At 48.1% G+C, this 23,550-nt stretch overlaps 10 protein-coding genes across 10 annotated transcripts; 5 read left to right on the top strand and 5 right to left on the bottom strand.

Moving 5' to 3' along the window:
* Positions 1 to 373: 373 nt before the first annotated feature.
* Positions 374 to 1,146, top strand: FPOAC1_006603 (uncharacterized protein; the record flags this gene model as incomplete). The annotated part of the gene is made up of 3 exons (XM_044851079.1): positions 374 to 553; positions 605 to 704; positions 752 to 1,146. The coding sequence occupies 3 exons, from the start codon at positions 374 to 376 to the stop codon at positions 1,144 to 1,146; spliced, it is 675 nt and encodes a 224-aa protein (XP_044709791.1).
* Positions 1,147 to 1,244: 98 nt separating this feature from the next.
* FPOAC1_006602 (uncharacterized protein) lies at positions 1,245 to 4,255 on the bottom strand (the record flags this gene model as incomplete). Its single annotated transcript, XM_044851078.1, has 2 exons — positions 1,245 to 4,116; positions 4,173 to 4,255. 2 exons carry the CDS (start codon positions 4,253 to 4,255, stop codon positions 1,245 to 1,247), a joined length of 2,955 nt encoding a protein of 984 aa, XP_044709790.1.
* A 1,322-nt stretch (positions 4,256 to 5,577) lies between these two features.
* On the top strand, positions 5,578 to 7,455 carry FPOAC1_006601 (uncharacterized protein; the record flags this gene model as incomplete). Its single annotated transcript, XM_044851077.1, has 2 exons — positions 5,578 to 7,229; positions 7,296 to 7,455. 2 exons carry the CDS (start codon positions 5,578 to 5,580, stop codon positions 7,453 to 7,455), a joined length of 1,812 nt encoding a protein of 603 aa, XP_044709789.1.
* Positions 7,456 to 8,506: 1,051 nt separating this feature from the next.
* Positions 8,507 to 8,959, bottom strand: FPOAC1_006600 (uncharacterized protein; the record flags this gene model as incomplete). The annotated part of the gene is made up of 1 exon (XM_044851076.1): positions 8,507 to 8,959. One exon carries the CDS (start codon positions 8,957 to 8,959, stop codon positions 8,507 to 8,509), a length of 453 nt encoding a protein of 150 aa, XP_044709788.1.
* Positions 8,960 to 10,322: 1,363 nt separating this feature from the next.
* Positions 10,323 to 12,071, top strand: FPOAC1_006599 (uncharacterized protein; the record flags this gene model as incomplete). Its single annotated transcript, XM_044851075.1, has 2 exons — positions 10,323 to 10,865; positions 10,923 to 12,071. 2 exons carry the CDS (start codon positions 10,323 to 10,325, stop codon positions 12,069 to 12,071), a joined length of 1,692 nt encoding a protein of 563 aa, XP_044709787.1.
* Positions 12,072 to 13,395: 1,324 nt separating this feature from the next.
* On the top strand, positions 13,396 to 15,288 carry FPOAC1_006598 (uncharacterized protein; the record flags this gene model as incomplete). The annotated part of the gene is made up of 1 exon (XM_044851074.1): positions 13,396 to 15,288. One exon carries the CDS (start codon positions 13,396 to 13,398, stop codon positions 15,286 to 15,288), a length of 1,893 nt encoding a protein of 630 aa, XP_044709786.1.
* Positions 15,289 to 15,919: 631 nt separating this feature from the next.
* On the bottom strand, positions 15,920 to 16,676 carry FPOAC1_006597 (uncharacterized protein; the record flags this gene model as incomplete). The annotated part of the gene is made up of 2 exons (XM_044851073.1): positions 15,920 to 16,128; positions 16,211 to 16,676. 2 exons carry the CDS (start codon positions 16,674 to 16,676, stop codon positions 15,920 to 15,922), a joined length of 675 nt encoding a protein of 224 aa, XP_044709785.1.
* Positions 16,677 to 17,272: 596 nt separating this feature from the next.
* On the bottom strand, positions 17,273 to 17,967 carry RPL34A (60S ribosomal protein L34A; the record flags this gene model as incomplete). Its single annotated transcript, XM_044851072.1, has 3 exons — positions 17,273 to 17,461; positions 17,722 to 17,845; positions 17,948 to 17,967. 3 exons carry the CDS (start codon positions 17,965 to 17,967, stop codon positions 17,273 to 17,275), a joined length of 333 nt encoding a protein of 110 aa, XP_044709784.1.
* A 708-nt stretch (positions 17,968 to 18,675) lies between these two features.
* On the bottom strand, positions 18,676 to 19,189 carry FPOAC1_006595 (uncharacterized protein; the record flags this gene model as incomplete). Its single annotated transcript, XM_044851071.1, has 3 exons — positions 18,676 to 18,869; positions 18,935 to 18,998; positions 19,064 to 19,189. 3 exons carry the CDS (start codon positions 19,187 to 19,189, stop codon positions 18,676 to 18,678), a joined length of 384 nt encoding a protein of 127 aa, XP_044709783.1.
* A 1,665-nt stretch (positions 19,190 to 20,854) lies between these two features.
* Positions 20,855 to 21,478, top strand: FPOAC1_006594 (uncharacterized protein; the record flags this gene model as incomplete). The annotated part of the gene is made up of 1 exon (XM_044851070.1): positions 20,855 to 21,478. The coding sequence occupies one exon, from the start codon at positions 20,855 to 20,857 to the stop codon at positions 21,476 to 21,478; it is 624 nt and encodes a 207-aa protein (XP_044709782.1).
* Between the last annotated feature and the right edge of the window lie 2,072 nt (positions 21,479 to 23,550).

Raw genomic sequence — 23,550 nt, 5'->3', positions numbered from 1 at the left:
GCTCTACCCCGCCGTCCTTGTGATCTCTCCCGCTTAGACCGTCGATTGGATCCATCACTTCAAGGTAAGCCCAGGTTCTATCTACCTAGGTAGGTACTGTACTATAGTCCATGTACGGTAGTACAAGATATGCTGATAAAGAGGTATTGTATTGCACCGTGCTGTTTGCTTGACGTGTCTCTCTCTAAACCCAGGCACTCTTCTCAGATACAAAACCCCCTCCTTTCTCCTTTCTCTCCCATTACATTCTGTCCTTCTTCTCCTTCTTCCTCTCCTTGGCTTCGTCCCAGCATCTATCTATTCCGGTGCTTAATCGTTTCCTCGTAGACTTCTTACACTTGTCATTGTGAACAAATAAGTCAAGATACATACAATGTCTTCTCTACCGTCCAACGTCCATGTCTCTCAGCACCCCTGTCTCAAGGCCAAGCTGAGCCAGCTTCGCTCAAAGTCCATCAACCCTAGAGAGGTCAAGTCTTTGATTCATGAGGTTTCTCTGATTGTCTCTTGCGAAGCCTTCGCTTCATCTCTGCAAGCTACAGAAGGGTCTCAGGTATGAAATATGATGAGTCGATACACACCGAGCTCTGTTAACAGTTACAAGGATGAGACACCTTTGGGCTTCCAATTCAAGTCTACAACCGTCCAGCCAAGCACCATGTGTCTAGTACCAATTCTGCGCTCAGGTCTTGGCATGGTTGAGGGTATGTTCATTCCAAGACCACCAGAGCTTTAAATTGACCCTTTTCAGCCGTGCAAACCATGCTCCCTGTAGCAGTCCCAGTTCACCACTTGGGCATGTATCGTGAGCCTTCAACTCTCGACCCAGTCGAGTACTACAACAACCTTCCTCAGCAATCTTCCGCCGCAAAAGCCAGCAGTCTCGCCATCTTGGTCGACCCTGTTATTGCAACTGGTGGGACTTGCGCTGCAGCCATCCAGACACTCCGTGAATGGGGCGCTGAACGGATCCTTGTCCTCTCTGTCATTGGAGCCAATGAGGGTGTTCAGCGAGTTGCTGCTGAGTGGCCTGAGGGATGCGAAGTTTGGATTGCGGAAGTGGACAACGAGTTAACCAGCGATGGTATGTTGAAGCCCGGCCTTGGAGATGTTGGTGACAGGCTATTCTTGACCATTGGTAAGTAAGAAGCGTCAACGACTTCTATTTAAATGGCGTTGATTCCCATTGCATAAAAACTTCTTAAAGGCTAGGTAGAATACATTTGTTATATACCCATCACTATTTAAGGGATCACGAATTGCTCTTCGTCAAGCAGTGTGCTCTCTTTCCAGCACTCATCGATCCAGGCCCCTGTCACCACTCTTGGCTGTACAGGCCTTGAGCTCAACTCCTTGCGTATCATATCAGCTGCCTCACCCAATTGCATTGGGTCGTCACCTTGTATCACCATATGAGTCACGGATAAGTCGTTTGCGTCATCCGTGACACTTCCTCCGCCAAACCTGACGAGATTCCTCAGTCTCGAGATCCTTTTATCGCCAGCTTCCACGGCATGTAGTAGCACCACACAACGTCGAAAGGTAAAGCTCCTCAAGGACCCTAGGTCTTTGCCACGTTCCTCGAGCTGCTGCAGGAATTCATCTTTGTCGAATGCTATGCCGTCTTCTATTTTGGGCATATCGTCCATGACTTGTTTAAGCTCTTCGATTGAGAGATCGCGTGCATAACTGTCGCCGAATTGATCTGTGTTTTGGCTAGCCGCCATTCTCAACGCATCGGTTGCGTGGAATAAATGCGCATCCTCGAATGGCAAAAGAAACGCGCCCAAGTCCTGCTCGAGGCAATCTCTAAGCCATCTAGGGCGGACGATGTCTACATCTCCTCCTTTTATAAGACTTGCCACCTTCACAACCTTTTTGTCGCCGATAAGAACCATATTCGTACCAGGTGCCGCTCGTTGAGAGATGACGCCGCCATTCTCCTTGATGATGGTCTCAAGCTGAGTTTTGCTCTTTTTGTATGGTTTGAGTGCTTCAGAAAGAACACAAAATTCCAGGCCTTCAAAAAGTTTTGACGTCTCTCCCATGAACTCGGCAACTGTTGTGTCCTCTCCAGCAATGGTGAGTTCTCTCTTGACTCGTTTGGGGTTGCGTCGCTTCCTGTCCTCAACCGTCATCGCCTTCTCCTTCGATTCTTCGTCGACACGCTGTTTCAACTCTTGGAATTCCTCAAGGGAGAGAGCAGTATTCCAAGTTCGGTCCAATCGAAGACGTCTGAACCGGGGGAATCGTAGAGTGAACCCCTGAGCGAATTGTTCCGAAGGTCCAACACTGGCGGCTTTGACCGAAACCACAACGGAATCTTTAGGTCGAATCCAAACATCTGGACGCTCAAATTGCCTGGCCTCTCCTCCTCCCAGCTCGATATACTCTGACGGTGGGTTTCGTTGATCCCATTCGATCCATTTGCCCTCTGTTCGATGTCGGATCTCCGCATAGTCCTCTGCGCGAAAGCCGCCACCGACTTTGAAGAAACTGAAGCACTTTTCAGGATTCGCGCCAGCTTGTATATGGTTCTGCGTGACACGTAGCCCACACATGAAACTTGATAGAGCGCCACCCCGTTTTCCTGTGCCGTAGTAGCCACCGATAATGACACAATCCAGAGACTCTCCAAACTCGGACATGTATTCAGGCTTTACTTTAAGCCAGTCATCGTTTCGACTATTGAGGCGGTACATGGACCGTGGGTTCTTCAAAACAAGGCCCTCGGAAGCATTGGCAACAACTTCACGAAGAAGAGGTTCGATAGCATCGGCACTCGTTGCGCTAGTGTAGCTGTGGATTTCGAGTCGACGATGTACGGGTTTTATGGCCTTTTCCAGGGCTCGATGTCGGTCCCTCAAGGTGTACTGTGTTAGAGGCTTGTTGTTCAGATAGAGTATGTCAAAGACTCGAAATAAAGGACGATGACCGGCTGAGTCTGTATCCGACTTGTTTTGCTGCTCGGAAATTGCGGCTGTTTTGAGGGTGCCAAAAGGCACTATCTTGTCGACACCCATATCCCAAGTGATCATCTCACCATCCAAAATCAGGTTCTTCACGCCTGATGCAAATGCATTTTTGAGATGTCTGGTAAGACTTGAGTTTTCGTCTTGAAGACCGTCGCCGTAAAGATACGTGTAGTCTTTAGCCTTTCGTGACCAGAAACAAAACCTCCTACCACCTGGGTGACTCCTGTCTTGGACCATATGCACTTGCATACGCTCACCGTCGAGTTTCTCCTCTATCCAGAACTCAGGGTCGTCCTCGGTCGGTCGAAGTAGTTCGATCATCTTTTGGAAAGACGCAGGCATCTGGAATTGAGCAAGCTGGGGTTGGAAACATTGCATCAGAGCAACGCCTGTCTCATCCTGTTCAAGACGAATCTCTGGGTTCCAGAGTTCCCAACATACACGCCTCAAGCTCGACGATACGTTGAACAAAGCATCACCATCAGGGTGCCAAAGATCTAAGAAAGTCTTTTCTGTGGCGCCGACTTTCATTTGCTTGAGGACGATTCGAATGAGCCACATAAGCTCTTCGGAATTCATGCGATGGTAGAAAGTCTCAAACACACGTAGATTTTCCATTTCTCCGGTGGAAGCAGCAAGCTTATCCAGCTGCTCGTTCACCTCGGCAATCGTCATGTTGCCGACCTGAGTTCGCATTGGTCGTTTTGAGATAACCTCGAAACAACGTCCAGCAAAATCGCCAGCCAGTCGAGATGCCATTGTCTGGCCGGGCAACTTCCAGTGCAAAAGGTTGTAACCATCTTCAGAGTTTTTATCAATCTTCATGAGCTTGACGAGTAGTTTTCCGATAGTGTTCTCTTTGAGACCATAAACTCCACGGTCGCGATCCTTATCTGGGAGGATTAAGCGCAAGGCAGGGTAGAAATCAGGACCAACTTCTTTGCGCCATCGAGTAATGAAACGGTCAACGATGTGTCGGCGCTGTTCGTGGGGAGAGAGCTTGTTCACACCACGAAATGCCTTTTTGGAACCTGAGCCCGCGGCATTTTGCTTTTTGTTTTCATTGAGCGGGTTGAAGACTTCTCGAAAGAGCTCGGAAAATACGAGTGTCTTTGAGTGGTTCCTTGGGCGGTTTGGATACCTTGATGATGATATATATTAGTTTCATATTTGGGAGGCCACTTGACGAATACAGACTTTTCCTCCAACTCTTCACGGGTTACTCCCATGGAGCCATATTGGATTTCATCTTCATGTTTTGCGTCACCGGTTTGCGACATGGTGCTTTGTTTGCTTTCTGTTGTAAAACAGAACACCAGCCAGCTAGGCAATGCACTAAAGTCGAGGTCGGGCGTAGCGAGTCTGTGACTTTAAAAAGAAAAACAACAGGAGGAGCGTGTGCATGAGAATTCATGTGTACCACTCTCAAGTCAGGATATGCTTCATTTTAAGTTCAATCAAACCTTGAGTGTGGTGAGATGAAAGTCGTGAACATGCTCTGGGCAGGAGCTTCAAATGGGGCAGTAGTGGTTGCTGCCTGTAGGCTACAGGGGCCCAAGCTTGTATTCTACCTATCCAACAAGCCTTATGTAAGCACTTGGCTTTTTCACAAAACATCACATGGCAGCCTTTCTCAATTATATGTTTATAAATTAAACATTTATGTCTTTTGGATGCGAGCAATAGATTTACCATTGTATCAATGATGGTAGTGTGGATCGTTCATCAAGTTGAGACTGCGTGCAGAACTGCAAACCAGTCCATCTCATAGTTTCACCTTGGAATGTTAAAGCAATTAATTATTACCCGAAAAGTATCAATTCATTGTGCATATTTCTTCGAAATGTTAGCATTATCTTCTTTACATAAGACAATCTGCTTGTTGTGCGCTGATTTACTATTCAATAAGCTACCATTATATCTATGGAAATAACAGGTAGGCTCAGGGTAGCAGAAGAGGTTCTTTTCTGGTACCCACCAAATGTATTGTCTCTGTGTAGAGTCGGGTGAGCTAAGTTCGTTGTGCCGAGGCGGGAATAAATGTGGATAACGAAGCTTAGTATGAAAGCTTAGCCAAAAAAAGATGAGACTGCTCATCGACGATTGGCGTGGGGATTTTCGCGTGTCTTGTCCGAGAACAATATCCGTATCACGAGAATGCATGCTCATGCTGGTCGAAAGCGGCTTTTACACTAGGAACGGATAATCGGCTTCTTCAAAATGGGCTCAGTTGCGATGCGCCAATGAAGCTTGCTACCTGGTAATCTTTGTTGCCGGCGACAGCAACAAAACAGCCCCCTATACTACATAATTCTAATTCTAATCCTTCTCCATATCTACCTACCTCTGGGTCCAGAAACCACTTTCGGTGCTGGTGCTGACGGGCTTCCTTCCCCTGCATCGTGGCGAGCTCCCTTGGATTTATTTTTGCTCAAAAGTACCATTTTTTTTACTTCAGCTGAAACTGATGGCTGAACTTTCGTCTTCAACTTCTCTGTACCTTAATATTCTTTCTTCCTCAGTCTTTCTCGGCTGAAGGATAGAGTTCTATTTCTTGACCCCCTTCCCCCTCTTCATTTCGCATCTAGCGATCAATCCCTCAATGTCGATTTCACGAGACTTCGCTCTCCCAGCGGAGCAAGACCCTTCGATGCAGGATGATATAGTGCCCAGTCGTCAAAGCCAATCCTCCAATACCGTTTCCGAAGAAAAGGCCGAGCAACATGTCCGCTATAACCTCACTCTTAACACCCAGAACCTCTCTCCAGCCCCGGCCGAGCCTGTGCAACCAGTGCGATCCGATACCGAAGTCCATCGCGAGATGAATTTCTCACCTTCGATATTGCGACGCCGACTAACTCGTGTTCCGACATTCAAGACGGTTGAGGACTACGATGAGTTTGACACCACATTTGGCGATCGCCCAGGATGGCAACCCGGTTCCGAGCCTGGCTACGATCCCATGCTCCCTGATGGAGGGCACGCGTCTATGCCTGCGCTCCATGCCGCTTGCGAAATCTCCGTTATCGACTTTTCGCAAAACGATATGGTCAAGCGCCACTTCGATAATGCGAGTTTCATCACCTTTCTGGACCAACCCAAGGAGGAATGGGCGAGATGTCGATGGATCAACGTCAACGGGCTCAGTTGGGATGTCATTCAGGCCATTGGCAGCAAAAAAGGCTTGCATAAGCTGGCTCTGGAGGATTTGATGCAAATAAGAAATCGAACCAAGGCCGACTGGTATCCAAATCATGCATTTATCGTTATGACGCTACAAAAACTGGTTCATCTGGTTGACGACGAAGACGATTCGACCGATACTAGTAGTACTTACTCGTCAAAGACTGTGGGCGCCTTGAGAGGATCATTTAGGCAATTCTGGAAAAGTCGCAAGGCGGCAGACCCTGAAAAGAATTTCGAAAGCAATCTACGGGCTCGGGAACCAGCATTGGATCTACAAGAAACTGGCATGATACGAACTCTACAGCGATACCATGCTTCTGGGAATGAAGCGCGAACAGAATTTATGGAGAGCCACTCCTCCCTTGCGCCTTATCAGATGGCTGTTTCAGCAGAGCAGGTCTCTATCTTTCTGACATCAGACAACACTGTTATTTCCTTCTTTGAGGCCTCGGCCGGCGACATCGAGCGGCCCATCGTGACTCGTCTCAGCACCCCGGGTACAATTCTCCGTGAGTCTAATGACGCATCTCTGTTGTGTCAAGGCATAATTGATGCTATCATCGATCTCGCCATTCCCCTGACAGCCATCTATACGGATATCATCGCCGACATCGAATTGGACGTTCTTACTGCTCCGAGTATCAGCCAAAGCAAAAAGCTTTACATTTGCATCAGCGAGATCAACAAGATGCTCAGTTTCCTGAATCCAATCGACAACCTGGTCAATGTCCTTCGCGATCACAAAACTTCCATGACCCACGAGGGCGCCATGAAGGAACTTGAGAATCCTACATCCGGTGTTATAGTGACTCCTATGACACATACCTACCTTGGTGACGTTCTTGATCACTGTATTATGATCACCGAGGCTCTCCAACAGCTCAAACAGTCATCTGATAACTTAATCAACCTCATTTTCAACACGATTTCAGCCCATCAGAACGAGTCGATGAAACAGCTCACCACAGTCACGATTATTTTCTTGCCCTTGACATTCATCACTGGTTTTTTTGGGCAGAACTTTGCCGAGGAGGGATTTCCCGAGATCCACCACGGTATCTGGTATTTGTAAGTGTGCCCCCATCCTCTTGGTCTGTTATTGATTCAAAGGCCTAACTGATACTTTCTATCTAGCTGGGCTTGTGCTGTTCCAACTGTCGTGGCTACGATACTAATTCTCATGAGAGAAATGATCTACAACTGGCTCATTAGGCTCGTGCAGAGAAGGCATATTCTCACGCTTAGGAAAAAGAAGAAGAGGTCGAAGCAGCAAAAGTTTAAGCTGAAGGTGTGATTGACTATTTGTCGTATAGTAGATTTGGATGGTCAGAGTATTTGGTTTTAATGATACCCAAGCATCGGAGGTGGTGGTAGTGGTATTATCGATAAGTATCAGGTTGAGCAGCCACAGTAACCAAGACGAAAAAAACATCATATATTCAACGTATTGAAGGGACAGCATATACTGAATTATCATTTATACCACAAAGTACGGAAAATTAAAACCAATTAATTAAGGTTAGCGCTCCAACACAAACCATCAAACCTCCTTGCAAGATCCGACAGCTAAAAAAAACTAACTGTTTCAAGATGTTATTCTATTTTTACACGGATCAACAGAAACATACCGGTGGAGATCTTTATGTTATTGCAACCTGACTCCCAGCCAGCTCATCTGGGCATGTTGGAACTTTTGGCGCAATACTGTAGGACCGCATAGAAAGGTCATACAGATATTTGCTAATCTTGGCGTCTCGGTTTGTGTTACGAGGTTGACAGCCTGAGCAAGCCGATTCTTTCACTTCATATCTTTAAGAAGAAATCCGATATCATGGTCGTAGACGCCTCGTCCATCTTAGCCTTGATAGTTCCGAAGTATAACGGCTCAGCTGGGAAGGGGATCCTTTATCCTACCTCTAATCCGTTACTCAAGGTACTCGGGGTCACCAAGGTGCATCTTCGGTCTGACTTGATCGCCCATGGGCCAAATGGGAAGGGAGGAAATGACTAGTCCCAAATAGGGGACAAATTCGTCCTGGTGTGAACAACTGAGACGTACAAAGCCCCCCCTGAAGGTTATACGATCAAGAGAGCTCCGTCCTCAGCTTTGGACGGGGCCCTGAGTTTGTGACTTCCATGTCCCTCTGTCACCAACAACATTTAACCCAAGTATAACATTACAGTTTGGAGTCATGGTAGACTCTGTGTGTACATTATGGATTACATAGATATCCCCATTCGCTACTGCCATCTTCATCGACAATCCTGTTTTAACCTTAACATTAATTTACTTCAGCTCGCGCTGGCCGTTTCTAGTTCGCCGTCATTATCGTACACTCTCGACTTCAAATTCTTCCATTTTCAATAGAGCAAAGCTGTGGATAGCCCGGTACAGTGACAGACGGGCAGTTGGACCACCATTGTGGTGAACAGACCTCATGGCTCGAGATAATCCACGTGTTGTGCCAGCCAGGGACGCAGTGGTCGGGGAGTTCAAAGGGAAGCTCGTTGATGGCATCCGCTGCCCATGCTTCTGTGTTGTTGATGCGGTCAATCTCTTGGTATATCAGGGGGCAATTCGTGTCGAATAGAAGCTCCCCAAAACATCCACAAAGGTTAAGGAATATAACGTAGCCGCACATGTGGGCATTCCAGATCGTGTTCTGTGTCTTTGCGGTTCTTTGCGTGTCGCTCGTTAAGTAGCATGAGCGAATCCAGAAAACGACAAGCATAACGATTGTGCTGATGTTCCGGAAGACTTGGGGGCAAATTGACTGAGTATGATCAAGACATATCATGGTCAGTATAATCTGTTGTTTGAAAGTGGGAAGAGCCGTTTGTTGTTAATGGTTCGAACGCGCTACCTACATCAGCGAATTCGCTGGCTGTAGGGTCTGGGCATCTGTTCCGTCTGATAGTCCATTGCTGGTTAGCTTTCAAGCTTGTGTGTAGCAACTCTCCCCTAGCGAACTGGTTTGACAGCCGTCATCACTCGTTCCGAAAAGCAACGTGCAGATGTGTTGCTCCAAGCATGACGGAAGAACCACAAACCCCTCTGTGACACCGAGCTGTCACTCTTATTCCAGCAACCATTGGTTCCATCATATTCCTCCAATTGAGCTTCTATGTGGGTGGTTGAGAATGCAATTCTGCCATGGCTTTGCAGTCGGCCACTTGACCGTCCACAGACCAAAGGGCAACGTTTTGTTTTGAGGGTTATCTGGAGGGAAACGGAAGGCTGAAAGCTTATCGTCTAAGCTCTGGTCAATATCACTGTGATCGCCGAGATAAAGTAAGTTAGAATAGGCGGTCTTGAGCTTGTTGCTTCAAACTCTTGTTGAATTACATAGTATCGTATCGGAAGGGTCGCCGGGAGCCGTCGCAGCCTGTTGAAACGTGCGGTACGGATGTCGCCTGCTTCCACTACCTCTTCTTATGATAGACACAAGGGAAGAATATCGCCCCGTGAAGTTTTGAGAACGCGAGTCATGTCATTAGAGGTTAAAGGGGGCTCAATGTTAAAGTTGGCGCTTATGTATACCTATCCACGTGAAGGCCTGAATGTGGCTGACAGGATTTATTCAGAAGAGCCTCAGGATGGCAGAAAGTCAATACTATGCCCAGGCGATAATATTGTTTTTGTTTTGTTTTTTAAGACCCAGTCTCAATACTTTTTATGCACTCAAAGCTTATGTCTTAGGTTTTCTGTCACCCCCTGGAAGGATATCCCATGATCTTAAGACGGTGTCCGTCGAAATACATATGCTCCCGTGGCCAAGGCGAGTTATCGTTATTGGTTATCAATGATGTCTCAGTGCGATCGGAGCTTTACCGCTCCACCCTCAGGAACTACTGATGTCACAAGCTCCACAGATAATGGAACGCTAGCCTCCCTGCATCGTACCTTAGCAGCCAGCCGTGCCAGCTAGCGTTCCATGGAAGTCACAGCTAGAGCTCCCCGCGTGCAGCTCTAACAGGCAGTGTCGCATCCATGTGCAACAATGCCGTTATCGTCTTCCAACCATTTTGTGTTTTTCAACCTTGCACAACACTCCTTTCTTACGCGGCCAGATAGTTACAATGGTTTGTCTCCCTCCTCACTTTCTTCCGTTTCTGCCTCAACTCAATACCTGTCATCCCTTGATGTGTTTCTAACGAACAATGTCTTCTCCTCAGGCCAACGAAAGCGATCCTCTCTTATCCGGGACCGGTCACGACCGCTCCGATACCCAGGCCGAAAGTAAGGCCCATCGAAACTCGCGTCTCCGTGAGCTCGGCCTGTTTGCCTGGGCTTTGATCGCCACTGCTGCTGTTATCGTGGTTGCTATCTGGACTCAACATGAGCAACAGACAAAGCATGACCACAACACGCCTGCGACGAAGCGAAATCTCGTCTTCATGGTGTCAGATGGCATGGGTCCTGCTACATTATCATTGACTCGCAGCTACCGGCAACACGTTGAAGACCTCCATTTTGGCGATACCCTCACACTCGATAAGCATTTCTGGGGCACAAGCCGGACTCGCTCAAACAGCTCCCTTGTGACTGACAGTGCTGCTGGTGCCACCGCCTTCTCCTGCGGCAAGAAGACCTACAACGGTGCCATTTCTACTCTGCCAAACCATGATCCTTGCGGAACGGTTTTGGAAGCTGCGAAGCGTGCTGGTTACCACACTGGTCTTGTTGTGACTACCAAGATCGAGGTATGGACAATCCACAAGGCTTGGCTAAGTCATGGTGAACTAATTAATTATACTTAGGATGCGACTCCGGCCTGCTTCAACTCACATGTTGTTCTCCGTGAAATGGAAGATGAAATTGCTCTCCAGCAAATTGGAGAAGGTGTACTGGGCCGAACCGTCGATCTGATGCTTGGTGGTGGTCGCTGCAACTACCTGCCTAACACTGCAGAGGGCAGCTGCCGAGCTGACGATACAGACGTAGTCAAAATTGCAAAGGAGAAGCACAACTGGACCTACGCTGATGACCGTGCTGGTTTTGATGCTCTCAAGGGTGGAAACAATGTTAAACTACCTTTCCTCGGACTGTTCGCGCCCAGCGATATCCCCTTCGAGATTGACCGCCGAAACCACAACGATATCTACCCTTCGCTGAGCGAGATGGCCAAGACTGCTCTTCGTGCTCTTGAGAAGGCTACTGAAAAGAGTGACAAGGGCTTCTTTATCATGATTGAGGGCAGTCGAATTGACCATGCTGGCCACATCAACGATCCCGCCGCTCAGGTTCACGAGGTTCTTGAGTACGACAAGACCTTCCGAGCTGTTCTCGACTTCATCAAGGAGAGCAAGACCGAGACTGTTCTGGTTGCAACCAGCGATCACGAAACAGGCGGCCTCGCTACCGCGCTCCAGGAGCCTGGTCACCTCCCGGTTTACAACTGGTACCCCAAGGTCCTTGCCAACGCCACTGCCTCGGCCGAGTGGCTCCACGCAAAGCTCAACGCCCACATCTCATCCAACTCCGAAGCCAAGAAGAATAAGGAGAAGCTCAAGGAGTACATCAACGAGGAACTCATCATCCGTGGTCTCGGTATCTCCAATGCTTCAGACAAAGAGATTACCACAATTGCAGAGCACCCCGAGAGCGCACTTGTTCTCTTCTCGGCTCTTATTTCTCTCCGCGCACACATTGGCTGGAGCACTCACGGCCATACTGCCGTCGATGTCAACATCTACAGCTCGGGTGGACCCCGAACAGAGAACATCCGCGGTAACGTGGAAAACACTGACGTGGGCAAGTATCTGCGCGAGTATCTCGAGGTTGACGTCGATGCCATCACTGAGGAATTGCAGGACAAGATGAGCAAGGTCGAAGTCCAAGGTGCAGGTATGGAAGCGCTCGATGAGGTGTGGGCTCTTGGAAACAAGTACCATGCTCTCGATGTTTAATGGACAGCGATATGAAGATACGGTTTACGAAAGAGGTGGAGGACAGAGATTCTGATTTGAGACGAGCATATTGGTAGCGTGTAGTTAAGGTCTAGCTTAGGATACAAAGAATATTCAGCCTAAAGACAGGACGGACATCCATGGCATCGAATGACCAAGAGTATTCTGTCCTTTAGGCTAATGGGGTCAATTTCTGCTATACTGAGCCCTGGGTAGCTCTAGAGGGAGGTATCAGGAAATTGGCCGTGAGGAACCTAAGAGAAGGCGTAGGGCAGTTTATTCCATTTAGACTGGGCATCTTATACTATTTGTTTTTAAATCCTAGACTTAAGAGGCCAGCATTTCTAGTAGCATACTCGGATGTGCCTCTTTGAAGCAGCAATGAAGTTGAAGAATTGACAAGCATCATCGGCACTCTAGACCGCAGTCGCCTTGATCGACAACGATGAGAATTCGTCTACTTATACCAACGCTCTCTTATAACCAATCTTAGGTATAGATGGGTAGTACCTAAAAGGTGATTGAGATTGTTTGCTGACCAGACCCACAAATTCGCTCGACGAGTAATTCCTTCCAATAATGATCTCGTTGCTTCCCCCAATGGAGAAGGAGCACATCCAATTGGCTATTGCAACTAAATCAAGGTAGGTATGTACTCAAACGCAATCTCACAATTCATCATTGTCGATCAAACATCAATTCAGCAAAGCTATTCAATACCCACATTAATAAATTCATCGAATTCAGTATCGAATTTTGACGTTGTTCGAATACATACTTCAACAGGCTGGGTGGATTTCCCTCGAGCGCGCCTGACTTGACGCGGTTTCCGTTGGGCCTCTTCAAGGGTCGAGATTCAAAAACTTGGCTAGGCCTGAAAATTCATCCAAGCTTTCATAAGGTGAGTTTTCATAAATGCTCGCTTATGTATATATAATATGTTCTGATGCTGCTACAAGATTGCCCGTGGTGATAAACAGCGACGCGAATTCGTGTTACTCTTGTGGCACCGAATTGGTGGTGACTCAACACTGCAATCTCTGATACAGCTAGACAGGGTGATTTACCAAATCACTTCTCAGGTCCAACACACTTCTTCATTCATTGTCAGTACGGAACAGTGACTACTAAACCAACATCATATCAGAGCATCCGAAAAAATTGGCCGCCAGGAGTCTAAGAGAAGAAATTAAGTCAGTTTATGCTACTCAGGCTACACTTGAGGCTACCTATTTTTGTACCCTAAGACTCGGGAGGCTAACTTTTCTGCCAGCATCACTATCGATACCCTCACTTCAGCCTTCCAATTCGGACTGCCCACGTCATGGCTGCTCCTGCAGAGGTAGTGGACGTCGTCCAGGATGCTGTCGACTCCACTGACCCTCATCTCACGGACCCTCCCCTCCTCAGGGATCATTCCGAATTCAGGTCTTACGAGAGCAGCCGTGGGTTTAAGTATTCTGGCATTCGAATTTTTTACCGACAACATGCTAAGGCTGATCAACTACCGAAGCCTCCATTACCTCTTCTGGTCTTTCTACATGGACTAGGTGGTTCTGTTGCTCAGTTCCACCCTTTGCTATGCAGTCTTATCGACGAGGCCCCTTGTTTAGCCATCGACTACCCCGGATGTGGCCGCTCTGAGTTCTCGGTCACGGATTGGGCAGCTTACACAACAGAAGCTTTAGCAGAACTCTTAGAGATCATAATAAATGATTACCGGGACAAAGACGCAGGCCAGCGTGTGGTTCTGATCGGCCATAGCATGGGCACTGCTCTGTCTGCGAGATTGGCCAACACCGAGCTTCCTCACACAACTGACCTGGCGCAGTATGTGGTAGGACTAGTTGCCATTTGTCCAGTAGCAAATCCCCCCAACGAGTCGTTGACGAAGTGGGCAAAGAGAGCTATGTGGATTCCAGGTTGGTTGTTCGACTTGTGGCGTGCCTGGGATGGTCGGGGTGGCCCCGAGAGCGCAAGTGTAAAGCGTTTTGTTGGACAGGGTGCTGATGAAGCCACTCGAAAAATGCAGTATCGTTTCAACAAGCAAAGCCGCACCCCGGTCTGGAGACGAATGGCAAATGGTGCACTGCCGGTTTACAATGATGGCAAACCCACGGGTGGTCTCCCAACTCTGGACACATGGGCAACGCTGGATATTCCTGTTTTCCTAATCGCTGGCGAGAATGATAATGTCGTTTCACCCGAGGAAGCCAATAAGATTGTCAAAGTTCTGGACCCAAAGAGGACATCCCCGGAGTCAGAACCAGAAGATGGTGAAGAGGCGCACGAGGCCATTATTGACACTGCTGGTTCTGTCAATACCTCAATACAGCCCCAAGAACATCTGCCACAAACCATCGGTGACCTCACCGATGCAGACTTTACGAAAGTAAAGTCTCCAAACGTCGAAACTCCGCCTGAAGGTGGCAGCCCTACCGACCCGTCAACTCCGAACGAGACTATGACCGAGCTGCCTCCTCAGCCAAATCACCCTAAAAAGATTGTCCGTTCTTTTGTAATGCCGGCGCCTGCAACGCATGCTGTATTATATACACCTTGCTCGGTTCGGGCTGTTGCCGGATTAATATCTGATTTTCTTGCTGCAAATGTCACGGAAAGACTATCTCTTGCCTGGCAACTGCAATATCTTTCACGTGAAGGGAAATGGGACGTCAAGAATCTCAACAAATGGAAGTCTGTCAATCCTGTGTCTCATCCGATTGGACCTGCTGGGAGACCTATTTTCCGTGCCCTCAAAACGCTCCGTGAAGCGGATGACGTGCACTGTCCGCAGGAATTCGTTTCAAATTGGAGTTCTGTTGTGAAAGATGTTATCGACATCTCCAAAGACCAGCCTGTATATGACCCTCGCGGCCTCGAACGGGCCGGTATCCGTTATCACAAATTTCCGACGGTATCAAAGATCCCCCCACAGCCACATGAGATCGAGGCTTTCATTAAATTGGTCGATGAACTCCGCGAGAAACAGGCTGAGCGTGCTATTACGGAAGAATGGAACGACCCGGAGCAATGTGTGATCGGAGTCCACTGCCATTATGGCTTCAACCGCACGGGGTACTTTATTGTGTGTTATCTCGTTGAGCGGTGCGGCTTTGGTGTCCAGGATGCCATCGAAATGTTTGCTCAGGCAAGGCCTAACGGAATTCGTCACTCTCATTTTCTGGACAGACTTTATGTGCGATACAATGTCTGATGAAAGCGATAGTTAGCAAACAACACACGGTATGGTTAATCAATGAATAAATGTTAGCGTTGTCACAATAGATAGATAGCTAGTTCAGTGGGTAGCAGAAAAATCGGCCTTTAAGCTTTAGATTATAAAATAATTGTGTTGCCAGCGGCCAACTTTCTGGTGCCAGGTGGTTGTCATGATTCGCAACAATCCTATAACTGTACAATTCAGTAGCGAACATGGCAAGTCAAAACTCCAGCTACCTCTTCCCACACAAATCCTGATGTTTGACGTATTAGAAACAATAGTGATCAATGATGGAGTTAAAACTCAAATTCAGTCTCTGGATGTGCCATTTGAGGATTTGTCAGGTCTGCCAATTTACTTACGCTGGTAGCTACCCTGAAGGACGCACGAAGATGGTTTGGATTCTCAGTGACTGGAGGGAGTTATGCACAGTTTCTTAAATGCAATACAATTATTCTGGCAAATATCGAATTTTGACGCAAAGGGTTGATTAAAGGACAAGCTGATGTCCACGCCAATCCTCAATCAATGTCACCGACCAATGAAGCCAGGCAGCTTGCTGAATCCATATTCTTACAATAAAACGTATACAAGATTACCACTGCAATACAACGACGCTATGCTCTTATTTCGCCCCAACACCTTCCTTCCATCCAATAGGTATTAGAGCAGCCGCCACGTTCGCTACACCTCGCTCTGTAGCCAGCAGGTTGAACTGGGCTGCCGCATTCCTTGTATCTAAAAGTTCGATTCGCATGCCGAGCTCGGATATAGCTCGTCTCGTTTCAGGAGCCAATGGCACATTTGATGGTCCAACTCCAATGATTAGAAGATCTGCAACTGTGTTAGCTGAGGGTTTTGTGCAGACATCGCCGTTCACTCGACACGGACAGCAGCAAAGTAGGATTCTACGCACCCGGTCGAGGCCATAGCAGCTCAAAGAGCGAAAATGCACTAGGAGGGAGCTCGAATTGGCCTTTCTTATTGATGAGGTTCATAGAACCCTTGGCCTCCCACGGACGCCAGTGGAACACCTCTCCGTCAATTAATAGAACACCGTTGCCGCCTGAAATTGTAAGGCCGCTGTTAAGCCCGAATCCATCGTACATGCACACATCGACCGAGGTTGAGGGTGCTGGGGTGTTTCCAAGCACGTCGAGCTCGCTAAAGTCGGTTGGCGGAGGTTGCGCCGGTGGCTGTTGGTCCTTTCTTCGGCTTGGGACTGCGTGAAAGAGTCGTTGGTTTCTAGCGAAGGCCTGTAGAGGAGACAGGGCTGGCGCGGCCGTGGTTCTGAAAGTTGTGATCGAGGAACGAGGGCTGGTAAGGGCCTGGCGCACCGCACGATGCGCGCTACATGTTGAGGCGAGGCTTCGGGTTGTCATAATTCTGTAGTGGCAATAAGAGTATCGATGGCGCGAAGAATGTGTGAAGGAGGATTGATGTAAGACACGGCGTGGCTTGGATGCTGAGTTGACATAGTCATAGACATCCAACTTACGTGGGGAACGGGTATTTTTTCGGTCCCGCACGTCATGATGTTGAAATTGTACCAACCTACTAAACGTATGAACGTGTGCTTCCCAACGCAGCAAATATGCATTTTTAAAATGGCCATGATCAAAAATTGGATGCAAATATCAGAAAAATTCAGGCTTGTATATTTTGACCGTCTGGCGCCGGTAACTTTTATTTCACATCACGCCAATGTGCGTTGGAGACAGGCACACATTGACCAGCCCACAGAATCATCACTCGTGCGAATGGTAGCAGTCCACGCCAGCTTGATGTTCTTTTGTCATTCAAGTCACCAAGAGGATAGTAGCAGTCCTAAGACAGCAGAGGGCCATCCATTCTGGCCGCGGCCCGATGTATCATGCATTCAGTCCCTTTTTGCCTAATGAACACCAAAGCAATGAACCGAATCCCCAGAGGTCCTTGCCATTCCCACGCAGAAAGCCAAATCCGATTAGGATTGCATTTATTTCTTCTTCTGGCTCTGCTCCTGCTCCTTCAACACCTTCTTGACGATCTTCTGCTCCTCGATGAGGAAAGCTCGGACAATACGGTCACGAACACAGTTACCGCATCGAGAACCACCGTAGGCGCGCTGGACGGTCTTCTTGGGCTTGGAGATCTGGGAGTACTCGCGGGGTCGGAGAGCGGGGATCTATTGGAGAGTTGAGTTAGTTCCTAATTTCCGAAGATGAGTCGAGACTTTTCTGCAGTGATGGAGTAAGACGACACGAATGCGGGCTGGTATGGTAAGTTGTCGGGTGCCATGTAAGTTCATGACATGTATAGCCTTTCGTCCATGGTGTTGTATCTTAATCGGTCGCCCCAAACCACCCAATGCCATTGTCTCGTGTTCGTCTTGTGGTCCCGCATCACATCGCATAGAAATCCCATCGGTTTTCGAGAGGCACTTACACCAGAGAGCTTGGAGCCGCAGTCACCGCACTTGGGGACAGTGCCTCGCTTCTTGATGTGAAGCAGACGGATATCACCACCGGGAGTCTTGATGACTCGGGTTCGGTTGGAGCTGGTGTTGTAGCTGCAACAGATTGTTAGTTAAGGCCGTGGAATACAATATACAGCTCGACGATTCGATTTCGAACGAGCAAAGGCGAGTACTTGCCCGTTGCGTCGGCGGTACTGAACGCGCATGTTGACCATCTTTGCGGCGGTTGAGGTTGTCGACGTGGAAAATTTGGTGGTGACGGCTGGGCGAAGAGTTGGCTCGTTGGATCTGGATAATTTGGAAATTTTTCGTGGGTGGCTCTTTCCCTCGCAGCCCCGACCACGTGACCGTACTTCCGAATGGAAAGAGCGGGTGTGGCTGTTGTAGCCCCTCCCCGGGCCATTTATGTGTCTTGCTTCATTCAACTTGAGGCACCGACTCTCAATTGACTGTACAAACTATATAATGGAATAATTATCAACATTTCAGATCTGATAACATAGGTAACATACCAGAAATACATCGCATCTGCTTGAAGCTTTGCTCTTTCGCTTTGACAATGGGTTGTTGATCGACCTACAGGGTTCAGTAATATCAGCCACACTCCCCAGGTTGAGGCTACTGAACCTGACTTTACAATGTGGAAAACCCTCTGGATTGGCCGATTTTAAAATAGTGGGAAGGGTTGGAGCTATCTTTTAAGATCAAACTGCAATATGGAGCTGAATTATAACTACAACAATTAGTTGAGTTATGTTTAGTGGTTGAAGTTCTTGTATTGCCTGCCTGCCTAGGTACTAAGGTATTCTCTCCGAAAAATGTATGAACACGTGAGAAAAATGCCCCAAATAAAAGAACGCCTACAGCACCATGCCCAAGTAGAACTCACAAACGCCATGTCCATGTCAATGATTCCGTCACTCCTAGTCCATCCTGAACCAATCTGGATGGTCGTAGTACTCCCAGCTTTCGATACCTTCAGGCTCTTCAGCCTTTCTCTTTTTGGCCTGGGCAAACACCTCGCGACTTTTCTCATCACGCATCAAATCGGTGACTTCTTTAATGTTGGCCTGCGCTTCAGTGACCGAGTTCATGAAAGCAGCGAACATGGCATCGGCTATAGATAGAACATGCATGGTTAGCTTAGAGTGTTTCTGGACAAGGACAAATTAGGCGACCTACGTGAAGGTTGCTTCTGCACGAGCGGCTTGATCATCTTTGGGATGGTGTCATTCAGACGCCGGACCTAAGATGAGAGCCTGATCAGCAAGTTTGTAGCTTGATATGTTTCGTGTCAGAAAACAACGTTACCTTGATATGCAAAAGCTTGAGCCGTTTCATGGCTTCCTCGAGCCGCTGCTCATCCCAGACATCCTGCCCGGCGCCATTTGACGCTTGGGCATGCGCCTGGTTCTGGGCGGCAGGCTGCTGGTTCATTGTTGCGAATAGGGTAGTATGCCCGTTCAAACGTAGGGTATATTGGACTTGAAGGAGTTGAAGGGCAACACGAGAACCGTGGTTGCCCGAAGTCCGATGAACAAATGAGAGCCCTTTGTGGAGGATTGGGAAAGGATCGGACAGGCAAAAGTGGACAGGGCTCTATTTTTATTCCGAGATGGGCACAACAGTCTGAATGGTCAGTGCTTGTTGACTCTGCTTTGTCGATGCAGGGAATTGTTCTAGAAGTTGAGAATACGTATATGTATATGGCGTACACGCATATAGAAGTTGAGTGTCTTGTTGCTTTTGCCTCGCGTAACGTGGGGGCTGGTTTTAAGGGGGATGTGAGAAAGCTTTGACCGTTGGTACTACTTCTACCATTCAGTGGTTTTGGGCAACTCTGTTTGAACTCTCTATTAAGTTCAGGCAGAAAAGTAAGATGAGGCTAGGAGAGTTGAGTATCGCATAGATAGTCCAAGACTTGGATATAGTTTTCAAAGGAAGAGTCTGAGTCTGAGCCTGAGCCGGAGCCAGAGCCTCAATCAAGCAAGGGCCCAGGAACCAGGAACAGGAACGGGAACACTGGGGAGTGGAACTGGAGCGAGCTTGTTTATTTGGGGGAGAGCCCGCACCGTGTCGATTAGTTAGTTAGTAGTTATGGGTGACGTTTGTTATAGAGCACAGCACATCACTGCTCTCATAGCCAGTGGGTAGGTTAGTAGTTAGTAGTCTGGGGATTCATCGCGAGGTAAGATAAGCACTCAATCAATATCCATGAAACGATTCGTGGTCTGTTGCGTCCACCCGTTGCCTACCACTACGGCTGCTGGGCAATGACCAATCTTTCTCTCTTTCTACCAACCCAAACGCTTCACTCAGTCTATCACGTGCTTGGCATGGATGCATTATGTCCTGCTAGCCCGTGAAGCTTCACACCCCTTCACCCTTCAGAACCGAACTTGATTTATATCAGAACTTGGATCCAGCAAGACATCCATAACGCCTCAAAATTCCATCAATTCTTCACTTTCTTTTTTCATCCGCGTTACATAATTCACATCCTTCCAATCACTTGACCAAACCCAGGCATTACTTGAAGCTCCACGAGCTCTTATCTTTGCTTTTCAGAACCTCCATACTGCCGACCGCGTCAATAACCCCTCCACACCCCTGAAACCTTTCCAGTCAGGCACTGTACCTTCTATCAGCTACCTACAGCTACCTCGGGCTGTTCTGTACCCTGCTTGTTACCTCACCTGCAACTGCCCTCTTGACGCGCGGAAAGAAAGCTTCAGGTACGTACCTTCCTCCAGCTTGCATCCATGCCCCGCCCTTGTGCAGGCTTGGCTTCAAAGGCACTGGGCCGCCTTGTCCGGACCGGATCAACACTAAACCTTGTTAGTTTCCATACTTGTTCGACAGTGCGGATTGGAAAAGTCCTCACAGCCCAGCCTCTTGCATACTACGTACATCCCAATACATACTCCCACCGCGACCACGACCAACACCACATCTCGCCTGTACGCGATATCATCTTGCGCCTCTCACCAAGACTTCTTATACTGCACCAAAACCGCTTTTTTCCCTTGGGCAAACTATTTGCCCTCCCCCACATTCCCCAAACTACCCATTACAACCGCCACCCTGGCTCAATCACTGGTCATGCCGAATACACCACCTCCAGCGCTGTTACCCCCACCAGAAGGGATATTCAGGACCTTCGATGATTTGATGGCATCCGTACAGCGCGTAGCAAAAGATCAGGGCTATGGTATTGTCAAGCTGCGCGCTTCAAACTACCGCGACGGAAAGCCCACCCGCTACGACCTTGTTTGCGATCGCGGTGGTGTTAAGTATAACAGCACTGCGAAGAAGCGCAATCCCTCTACGCGCAAGATTGATTGTCCCTTTCGTGCCAAAGCTGTTTGCGAAGTCCAGCTCGGGAACCAATGGCGCTTTGCTATTCAAGAGGGACGTCACAACCATGAACCGCGAGTTCCTGCTGGTACTCCTGGCCAAGAGAACGCGCCACTCGCTACATCTATCCGATCATTCACAAACAAGATCGACCGTTTGAGCCACGATATGAATCAGGGTCTAATGCGCATTGAACAGCGCCTCGATAATATCGAAAAGCGAATGGAGAACCTGGAAGCGAGAGCTGGTGGTTACGAACCGCGGTTCCAGGCGATTGAGCAAAGGCTCCAAGGAATGGAAGGCCCTCGCATGGATGGTATGGGTATGGACGATGTGGAACAGCGCCTTCTGGCCTCGACAGTCATGTAGGACGGTGGCCAGAGACCCGTGAATGCTGGCCACCACACAATCACGGCCTCGGACGGCAGGAGTGCTAACATTGGTTTCAACGGGAATATTGACTTCAATGGGAACATTACCTTTAATGGGAACATCGACTTCAATGGTGGCAATTCCCACCAACATGGCGATCGTCTCTGACGGCGCCAACGAGGATGAAAGCCGCTGTTCCTTTTTTTTTTCGGAGCAAAACATCAAATTGCCAACAAAAGCGGCGCACGGCGGGACGACTTGACAACTAAGTCATGCAGTCTCTGGTGGTTCTCGATGGTTATTATTAATGACAAACTACGGTATTTTTTCATGGCGTTTAGGGAAAAGGGCCTACAAAGTTGGAGGCTCTGTGAGATTACTACTACCCCTTCATGAAGTTGCGCGCAAAGGGTTGTCTCTTTTACCTGTTTGTTTTCTTCTTTTCACCATTTCTGTCTTTATCCAACAGACTGAGGGTATGGCTTTTGATCACGGGTAACGGTTGGTTCCAAGGCTCTTGTCAAGAGAATAGAGCTGGGTTAGTTCTCGGAGAGTCTTTTCAGAGACCAAGGATATATCCATCATCCGAGGGGTGTACAGATTTGAGCGAAACAGCAAGCAAACCGCTAAAAAGTACGTGGTCTACGGTGTTGTTGTCGCACCCTTCACCGTGTATATTTATCTACAGGCTGGCCTACGGTTTTCTACTGGGATTTGACAGATTAGCTTTTTTTTGTTAATGCAAAGAAGCGGCGATGCCCATGTCTTGATCGATACTTGCTGATGCTGCCTTGGTGATGAACAAGTTGATCAAAGCAACAAGTTGTCTGTCGGTCCCAATTTGGACTTGTTGTACATGCAATCAATAGCTAACAGGGCCATCGAAGCTTGGACCTCCCTTCAACGCAGGTTTCCATGTGGCATGCCTCAAGGGGTGTTGGTGGACGAAACTAACCGTTGAAGCCTTGCACACTGTACTGTACAATGAGTACATAGATGCCCGTTCGCGTCTGAAGCAAACACATACTCCTGGTTAATCATGAACAAGCGCGTTTGCTACGACTAACAATACAACGGCCTGCAAGAAGGTGTGGTTGTGGCTGTTGGATGATTATTGAGATTGCTTTTTATGGTATTCAACTCGGACCCGAGCCGACAAGGGCAATGATGGCTTTGTCAAAGAAGAAGCTTGGTGAGACTGTTGGTCCAGAATAATGGAGGCGTATGGTGTTGATGTAGTGTTTGCTGCAGGCACACGCTGTGTAACACAGAAAACATGGAAGAGTACGAGAAACATCGTGTGCACGGCGGTAGAAATCAAGATCCAGGAACATTACGATCTCCCTTTGCTCTGATCGGATTGTAGTCTGCGCTGAAGTATTCTTGTGATACTCCAGAAACGCAAAGATGCCAAGTAATTAGTACATTACACACCAGGTAGGCTATACATACCTAATTAAGATGGGAGGTCTATTACAACTTGGACAAATAACCAGCTATCAAGGTTCTCATACAGGCGTAGACTGCTCACTTCTTTAGACTTCATCCCCGGTGACACAAACTTCCCAATTAAGAAACGAGTCACAGAGGCCCTATTCATGGGAGTGTTGATTGAGTTATACTTGCACATGAGCGCTCACATCAACACTAAACACTTCCACCAACATAATTCTCGTAGACTCGGCGAATGACTTGATCAAGTTAGGCCGTCCCGAATCATTGTCAATAGTGGCCTCATTCTATGTCAGCTGTTGGTTGATTGAACAGCGGGTTCTTTGATACGTCCTGTTTCAATTTGTCAATACTCTCCCAAGCCTAATCACCAACACGAGTCAGAAGATGTGCAGCACTTAGCTTGATTTCTGTCATAAAATACAGATGTGGGGATCAGATGAGGATCGGTACATACATACAACGCTGTCAAACAGTTTGACGAACAAACTGTAGCCTGGAGAGCTAAAAGAATCTTCGCGGGCGTTGCCAAGATGTATGTGCCTGTCAAGGTCATGCCTGTTGGTCCAGACTTAGTCTCAGCCAACGCCCGTTCACCACATGGTTAAGGCTTCTTT

The sequence above is a fragment of the Fusarium poae genome, chromosome 2, assembly GCF_019609905.1.
Source record: "Fusarium poae strain DAOMC 252244 chromosome 2, whole genome shotgun sequence".
Lineage (NCBI taxonomy): Eukaryota > Fungi > Ascomycota > Sordariomycetes > Hypocreales > Nectriaceae > Fusarium > Fusarium poae.
This window is presented reverse-complemented; position numbering and strand designations above follow the sequence as displayed.